The following is a 9,545-nucleotide window of genomic DNA, read 5'->3' as shown; positions in this document are numbered from 1 at the left end:
GCAGTATTTCGATGAATTTCAAGGGAGATGGTAAACTGTGATATCAAACAAGCAGTTCAGCATTACACCTTTTCCTAATTGAGGACAATATTTTTAGTTAACTACGAAAAAACGAAACATGTTATTAAAACAGGAAGGTTTTAATCTAGAGCAAGCTTGAGAGACTGGACAGTAGCAAATTTCTGTACAATTTAGAAGAAAAACAGATGGTATTAGCAAATCGTTTTTTATTGTTACAATTTCGATTGGGCAGTAAAAGTAGAGAATTATGTACATCAGGCATATAAATGACATCACAGAGCACATGCTGACCCTTCCAGTTTCATGTAGATGATTATTTCTAGTCATCTGTCATGTTGACCCTTCCAGTTTCATATAGATGATACATCCAAAGAGGTTCAATCAACTCCTTTGCACGGGTTAATTTCTGCAGTTCATCTTCATCCCTTTCTTCTGCAATTTCCCTCTCTATCTTAGGATAGATTTCTTGCAGAGAAGACAGCATCATATCACCCCAATCCCTGTCATCATGTTTAAACAACTTCGAACATACAAATTGCAAAAGTCCTAAGGCCAGTCCAAAGTCCTTTTGTTCTAGCCCAATAAGTGAAGAAACCAGGAAAATAACCCCAACTGCATCCATTATACTGGGATTCTTTTTCAGTAATATAATCAGCATTGCCAGAAATCTATTGAATGCTGAGAATTTCTCTGGTTGATAATATTTATCATCTTCACCTTCATTTACGCTGGAGAGCTCAGTCTTGGCTACAATCAAGGGCCATTTTGGAAAATGGAATTTCATTTGTTCAGATGTAGTTGACTGTTCCGTACCAAGGTCAGTATGTTTTAGAATATTAGCAGATCCCAATGCCAGTACCATATCAGGCAGCCAAGGTTTGGCTGCTGCAACATGACGTGATGCGTATCCAGAGCCCATGTATGATTCAATTGAAATGATCAAATCAAGTAAGCTACTGGCAAGAGCAAAAGCTTTAGGTGGAATTATGGACGATCCACTGGAATCTGTTAATATCATATTAACTATTTTTGCTGCATAGGTGAAAGAGCTTTTCAGGCAAAAAATAGTATTTTTTTTATCCTCTTCCTCAAATTGAATTTGTTTATGATATAGCTGATCCAATGAAGACACTATATGTTCCACACATTTTGATGTGTAATTTAAGAATAATTCATGGTTGTGAGGAGCAAAACACATAGCAGTGGTGTCAGCCATGAACTTGAGAACAGCAGTAAGCATCTTCACCTCACATAATACTTGTTTGGGTTCATTGCATGCAGATCCTATGCAAATGTTTTTAGACAATTTAGTGACAAACAAAGACAGGAAAGGCATAACAAATATATATCAAATGTACACAGTTCAAATACAACTTGCTAAATATTGTAATCAGTTAGTAACAAGGAGCCAAACATAAACACCACTACAAAAAAACTTGATTTTTAGAAAGAGATTTTCCAATTACTCTGCAAAAAATTAAAAGTTTATTCCAAGCTAAGCAAATAATGAAAACATTGAACACCATAATCATAAAATGAACTACATAAAGCAAATACTCATGATCAGTCCTTGATATTCAAATCTTAAATGACTCGTATAATTTAAATTGCAAATTGAGCATCTACAAATTTATGAAAAAAGCTACATTTTAATGTAGAAGTAGGGATGATATTTAAGTCCTGATAGTCCAGAATAACAAATTGGCATTTTTTGCTCCTTCTGCAGCATAATACTGTCTATATTTTTTTTCTAATAATAATAGTTAAGGGTTAGGAGAGCCATATTCCTTTGTGAAGGAAATGCTGAATAATGCTTTTTAAATACAATGCTCAAAAGTGGAGAAACCTGTACAGAATAGTTAGAACTGAAAAAGTATGAGAAATCTGTGAATATATACATCCGTTTGTCCTGACCCAATTAACTTATATATTTTTACCACAGACCAAATCAATTGTTTTTTTACTTTAAAGATTGATTTAGATTCATAATCAATTGAAGTAATTCTAATATTGCGCTTGGGCTACATTTATTTTCTTCTATCCAGTGCTCGATTTACTTACATTTGGTCAAAGCAACCGGATCCATTATAAGACCTAAACAACAGTTTAATACGTCTTATATATGCATTTACTCACCACCAGTACTTTGGCGACATGCATTTGCAGTAGATAACCTACGTCTTCGTGTGGAATTTTGATCTGTTCTATTGGTAGACTGAAAGTTATCTGAATCCACATTGTTATTTTTTATGATGTCATCTGCTCCAAATAGTTTTTCTAAACAGTTGAGCACATGCTCTATTGTCAGCTCCAAGACAGTCTGCTTAACAGAAACTTTTATCAGCAAAAAAAATGGAAAAACATTAGGCAAGCCATAACTATAAACAACATGATATTATCAATTCCTCTATACAGTCGAGGGTCTCAAAACTCAAAATGAATCAGTGCATTAGGGATAATATTATATCAAGGGAAAAAGCAAATTCAACATTTTGCAGGACAATTGATTTTTTAGCTGATAATGAAAATCAACCAATAAAACTGGGCAAAAGAAGATGCAAATAAAACCATATTCCAAGGCAAACTTATATTACTCACTGGATCAACATGGAATTACAACTGTCAGTAAGGTCAAAAGAAATTCATACTTCCTTGAAATATTACTTTGGTGCTGCTGACCATATATATTATGTATTTGATTTAAAGTTCATAATATACAGGTATTATAAATTAGAAAGAAACAAAAGAAATAAGAGAGACAAAAGTTTTAAGTCAAACAAATACATATTCATATGATAAATTACCAAAGAATATCAGAAGGCATTGATGTACGAGGCAATAAAATATAAATGCACAAAATCATTTTGAAAAACATACAAAATAGAAAATTGAGAACGCAAGAGATGCAAGAAAGTCGGGTAGATAAATTTTAAACAGCTGAAAATTCAACAATAAAAAGTGAGCAAGAAGATTCTACTTGCCTCTGAAAGCAATTTCGAAGAGCCAATCTTATTTTTCTTCCTCTTTGTATCACTATTCTGTATACTATTTGTCCCAACATTATCGACAGTCATTTGCAGAGCAAGTGACATATAAGCCAAAACAGGAGATATGTCCATATATTCATAGTGCCCGCAATGCTCAATGCTGACATCAGAAATCACCTTAAGAGAAAAAAATGACATTTCTAAAGTTTGAGATTTCAAGATAGCTTTTCTGGTATCCTCATGCAGAAGCAAGTCTCTAACTTGCCATGCTATCCCAACAGCTACTAAATAATCATCCTCAAAAGATTGCTTTCTGTTAATTATCTTTGATTTAATTGAATATTTTCCAGAGGATTTAGTTCTCTTTCTTTTAGCAAATGAAACACTATGCGAGGGCATCTCTGCACCAAATTTAATGTGACAACGATACGCAGCCTTATGCAAGAGGGCTGTTAAGATCTCAAACATTTCATCAAAACCACCCAGTGAAAGCAACAACTTATGTGCAGACCTCATTTCAGATTGGCGATCAACATCTTCAGGAGAACCACTGCAGTTTGTGACAACAGCCATGCATTCTTCAAGAAGCCCAGCAACATCATCTAAACCGACAGTGGAGATGATGTTGAATAAGGAAGATCGAGCTTGCCCTGTAGTTGCAACAGTTAGTAAACCCTTCACTTTCTCTCGAGTAAGCAACTCTTTGAGGGCATTTATATAGCTTGGTTCACAGGCTAAGTTATCACAAAGGTAGCTAGCAGCAACAAGAAAACCCTCAATCTGATTAGCATCCAGCTTATCTGGTGACAAAAGCAAACTCAGGAATACTTTGACCAGTTCCATAAGATGAGTTTTAGATGCTCCTTCCAAGATGGCAAACTTGCAAAATCTTGCTCCAGCCATTGGAGACCTTTTTACAAGTGTAATGCACCGATTACATGCTTCTTCAATGGGTATTTTTGAGGGAAAGTATGAAGGTAAAAGTAATTTTGTTATCTTCTGAGCTACAGGGGGTTGATCACTAGCAAGCACAGACAACAGCAAATCTAACTCCACCACCTATATAACAAGAACAGCTCGCCAACCAATCAGAACTGATAATATTAGCAAATATATTAGATACAGGAACTTCTTAATAATTCTGAGTTTAAAAATATATGTACCTTGTTGAACTGAAAATTTCTGACATCCTTTACATGGAGTAAGAGATCTGCTGCAGCAATACGGACTGTGAGGACATTGTCCAGTATTAGGTGCCGCAGTCTTGGCAAGAGCGCCTTAAGGATTTCATGAGAGTGGGTATTGCCAAGCAAATAAATGATGCCATTCAATGTAGAAAGCTTAACCTCGTTGCATACATCATGAGACATGTCATCAAATATTTTTGTAATTATCTTTGTTATGATTGGTGAAGGAATAATTTCCCAAAAAAGATGAAGAACTCGACAAGAACCCTCAACAGCCATTGTTCTCACTTCTGGACAATCATCCATAAGTAACCTTTCTAATAAAAAGAACTGTTTATCAAGCAATGCATCTTTCTCCTCTTTCGAGGCATCAGGATCTTCAAGGGGGAACATGTCCAGAAGTAGATGTAAAGCATTCTGCCGAACATTTGAGTTTGCAACCTATTGAAAAGAAAGTGAAATTCTGAACATAATGACAAATTAAGTAAATATCATAACTATTGCTTATTATAATTTAAGAGCCAGCTAATCCAACAAAATGTTTTTTTATTTATTTTAGAAAACCCAATCTTAAGAGGAACCCAAATTGATTAGTATCACTACGAATTTATAATTGTGTATACCAGCCCTCAAAAGTTAAAATCATGGAACTTTAGAAAGTCATATGCTGCCCTTTTTTCATCTACACGGGCCAGCGGCTGCTCAGTGCTCACAACCAAAGATTATTGATGCATATGTGGTAAACACCTAGAGTTGTGAAAGCCTACCTACTATAGGACAAAGCTTACAACATCATAGTATACAATCACGTTGAAGAAATTTTAAGGACAACTTCAGTGCTACCCTAACATTTTTCCTTTCCCTGCTTATCTTAGCGTCCTTGTAACACACAAGTCTTTATATGGAAGGTTTGGCCAACCAACGTTCAACATATGATAAAATGTGGGGAGGGGGGGTTTCATTTTTTGTGAACGGTTTACCTGCAGAGACCTAAATATGACAGGCTCGGAAAGTCGATAAAGAAGTTTCTCAACCCCATCGGTTGTCCTCTGGTTAATAAAAGCCTCCAAAACCCTCCTAATATACGAAGCAAAAGCACTTGAACTGGCGTATATGGCAGCGTCAATCAAATCCTGTAAGAATCCATTCTCAATTTCATTCCTCGAATCGCCTTGTGAAGCTTTCCATGCCCGAAACATTATATCCCCATACGACTCCAGCATAGACTTTCTTCCAAATGGTATCTGGGAACGAATCATTTCCAACAGTTCCTTCTTAAGCTCATCGCTTAGCCCAAAGATAAAAGCCAGGAACTTCCTTCCATCTTCTGTTTTCAAATATAAGGGCGAAATTACACATCGAACCAACAACAGCTTCAAATCCTCGATGCTCTCATCCTCAAAATCAAACAGAGCGAACGCCTCCCGAAGCATATAAACCCTGTGCACGTCCACCTTCTTCTTCAGTGTCAGCGATCTCGAAAGCAGAAAGGGGAGGGTCTGCGTAATCAACGATTCTCGCCCCGGCAAATTCTCCTTCCACCATGCTACGCACAAAGATTCGATCCCCGAAGACAAAACCGAATCGGACTCTAACACGACCAAATTATCGTGCAAGGCCTGAACGCCGGGAAGAAAATCGGACGGAGAGAACACTTTTCTAGGGTGCGAAACGCATAACAGCGCGACGTGAGCGAGAATTTCGAGACGCTCTAGAACTTTCTGCTTCTGGTCGGGTTCGGGTTCGGGATCGGAGCGGGTGTTGGAATGGCGGGAAGAGCGACGGAGGCGCTTGGTGGGAGGGGTGTGAGGGGGGCTGCTGAGGTTTGTTGAATGTGATTCTAGAAGGTTCCGGAAGGATTGAACAGAGGAGGAGATGGAGTCGCAGAGAGAGTGAGGGAGAGAAGAGCAGAGGTGAGAAGAGGGCTTAATGGAATGGATTAGGGTTTTGAAAGAGGATTTTGAAGATTTCAGATTCAGCTTTGTGGCTAAAGACAAAAACTCTTGTGCTGAGGATTGAAGAGATGAGCGAAGCTTCTTCTCCATCGCATGCACTTTCTCATTCACAATTCAAATTTCCGATCGACAGAGAATAAGAATAGCACAGCTTCATGAGAGGGAAAAGTTTCAACTTTCAAATTCTCATTTCCCAACTGAGTAAGTGTCAAGTTGTGCGTTGGCCCACATTGTGTTGATGATGTTTTCTTTGGGCCCCCAATATCAAACTAGAATTCTTACACTCACCCCCATTGGGCTTCAACCGCCATAATAGCCCGACCTCATAGTTTTTATTAATTTATTAAACAAATGCAAAAAAGGAATACAAGTTTTTCAAATTTAATAAGTTATCTATATTAAGACCAAAATGACGTGGTTTTGAGCCGAAAATTAAAGTATTTTTATAATTATAATTTATTTTAGGATTATAATAGTCTTTTTAATTATAATTTTTTAATTTTTCAACGTAAAACGATATTATTTTAAGAATGAATATAAATAATTTATCTATATTTACTGTAGAAATATTAAAGCCATTATTAAATCTAAAAGGTGTGGGTGAAAACTTCACCCTATAAGCGTGCACTATGTATTAACAGATTATTTTTTTGTTTTATTTTTTAAAATTTGAGATGAATTAACAAATGAGAAAGGGGTGTCATGTAAGATATTTTTTAGTACATAAAATCGAGAGTTAAAATAATAAGTTAACAAAATAAAACATGTATTGTGCATAATAAATTATGAATTTGTTAAAATATATTATATTAATCTTTCAGTCATAATTGTAAGTTTGCACTGCACCCAATCCGAATCCTTCAATTATCACCCATGAGCAGAGAGTGCAGATATAGAACAGCGCTTGAGAGTTGAGAGCATATCTTAAAATGGAGAACACGTGTTTCATCACAGTGTAAAGCCCCCCTCCCTCCCTCATAGGAGGTTTACTTTATACGGTACGGTACGGAGTTATGAACATTAATTAAAACACTGATTCTAAAAAATAAATATGGAAAATTATTTTCTCACATAACATGAGATATTTTTCTCATGTTATGAAATATTAAAATTCGAACTATTTTTTTTGTTTTTTCTTCTTTTTTAATAAGTGGTGGGTCCCACTACTTATTGTGTCTATATGAAAAAAGAGAAATCCAATAAATATACATACATAACAAATTATGAAGTTGTTATTATTTACTTGTTGATCTTTCAATAAAGAGTTATTACTTTACACTTTACCTTTTAAAATACATCCCTTACTTTAAAAGAATCAAATCCATCTATTTTTCTTTATAAACAAACATTTTCCTTTTGTAATTCAAGTCAATATTGTTATAGACCATAAGATAGTCTCCCAGAGAATGAAGATAACTATGACACTCAAGCGAGACAACAACTTGTTTCCAGGTTACATTGTCATCTCCGGTTAAAATCTTGAAATTTGGTCCCTCCTCTACCATATGTTCTCGAGCTAATTAATTTTGTCCATAAGTCATTTATCACTCAAATGAGACAATTGTTTTTTGTCCAATCGAAAGAAGAAAATAGAAAGATGACAAAACGTTTTTCTTATGACACACATAAGAGCAAAAACCCCTTGGTCGTATAATGCAAATGTTTGCGGTCCAACAAGCATCTCTCTGCATGAGAGTTATGCATATGGAAGCATTTGAACTTTAAACCATGCGACATCCAATGTTGAACTAAGTGTGTTTATCCTCTCACCATATATCTCTTTGGTTCCTTATTAAGACACAACCTTACATATTGATTACACAGTAAAATTTTAGTTACTAAAACAACGCAGCCTTCATCATGGATTAACTGTCTGTCTTCATCAATATTATGCTCCAATGTAGCAGCTCTAGGATTCATTAATTGAGCGGAGTCTAAAGTCTGTGAAGAGGGTAGTTGCACTTGTTTGTCAAAGGTATATTTTCATATTACAAAAAAAAAAAAAAAAAGTATATTTTCATGCAAAGAAGATTTTATCAGTCAGTGAATCCCTTTTAACTCTTCGTTGTGCTTATAAATTATTCAGCTATCATTGATCATGTGAATTCTGCTCTCACAGAGATCTTATGTGTCAGAAATTTGACCATATCTGCAATTTTAACAGCAAGATTTTACCAACGAATGTGCATGTGCTAAAAGAATCTCCATCACTTCTTCAGTCTTCATGTGAACCATGGAACAATAAGGTTGATGCCAGACTGGATAAGTATGCAACTCACAAGGGCTTGTGGAGGGATAGAGATTCTGACACCAATTTCCCATTCCATAACTTCCCCTCCACCCTAAACCAAACAAGATCATCAGGATTTTTTTAATTTTACTTTTTTAATAAACTCAGGGTGTCATTGTCCCATAGGATGAGATTATTCTCTTCGTGGCTTGAAGCGAGTCCAAAATACTTCTCGTAGAAATTGAACTTATAACTTCATTAGTCACCAGAATCCGACCCTTAAACTGAAGTCCGCTTAATAACTGAGGTACACTTTTGGGATTGAGCACCAACATCTCTTATTCTATGAATTATGATAGACTGGGCCCCATTACAGTATATTGAAAGAGCAAGCTTTTAAAAATCCCAGCAAAATGTGTCACCTAATAGCAACCTAGAAGGGTATTTCTTGTTTTGTCCATTTAGATATTATTTCAAAGCTGTCAGGGATATATTTCAATCAAACAAATAGATCCATTATAGTTGCTTGGTTTTGCTGATCAATGTTTTTGAAACCATTTCAAAAGAGTTCCTTGATTCCATTCACAACCATAATGACAATACACAATCTACAAGATTCTACAAAAATTAATTATGTACCGGGCCAATTGAACAAATTATAGTTTTTTCAAATAACAAACATACAATGATACAATAGGATACTTCTTTTGGATAAAGATATAGAATGTGCATAATAACCTTCTCAGAATTTTTTATTTTTATTTTTGTTTCTATAAACAAAAATGGATAGAAACAGTGTTTGACAATATTGATTTATTTTTTTGTTTTGCAAAATGAACTGATTCAACTTATGTGCTGGGGAACAGAAAAAAGAATTAATTTTTTATCTTGGCATAAATGAGAAAAACTTGTCTCTCTCGATCACTCCCCATCACTACCACCATCACCACCATCACCATTCTGACACGACCACCGCTACCATCATTGTACCACAACCATGATGCCACCACCACCTCCACGTCATCGCCACCATCACCAACCATTACTACCATCACTACCGCCACCACCATTGTTACCATTATCATCATCATTGCCGCAGTTACTACCGTCACCACCACCACCACCACCACTATCACCGCCGCCGCTGTCGCCACCATTACCGCCA

The 9,545-nt window shown here is 35.8% G+C and overlaps 1 protein-coding gene across 1 annotated transcript; it reads right to left on the bottom strand.

Moving 5' to 3' along the window:
* Positions 1 to 340: 340 nt before the first annotated feature.
* On the bottom strand, positions 341 to 6,240 carry LOC133285671 (uncharacterized). The gene is made up of 5 exons (XM_061482934.1): positions 5,176 to 6,240; positions 4,172 to 4,636; positions 3,056 to 4,067; positions 2,158 to 2,355; positions 341 to 1,305 (listed from the first exon to the last, which is right to left on the bottom strand). Exons 1-5 carry the CDS (start codon positions 6,238 to 6,240, stop codon positions 341 to 343), a joined length of 3,705 nt encoding a protein of 1,234 aa, XP_061338918.1.
* Positions 6,241 to 9,545: the final 3,305 nt, after the last annotated feature.

The sequence above is a fragment of the Gastrolobium bilobum genome, unplaced genomic scaffold, assembly GCF_033153095.1.
Source record: "Gastrolobium bilobum isolate Gb01-03AN ecotype WA unplaced genomic scaffold, APGP_CSIRO_Gbil_v1 utg1162, whole genome shotgun sequence".
Lineage (NCBI taxonomy): Eukaryota > Viridiplantae > Streptophyta > Magnoliopsida > Fabales > Fabaceae > Gastrolobium > Gastrolobium bilobum.
Note: the sequence above shows the minus strand (reverse complement) of the source record. Positions and strands in the feature narration are given on the sequence as shown.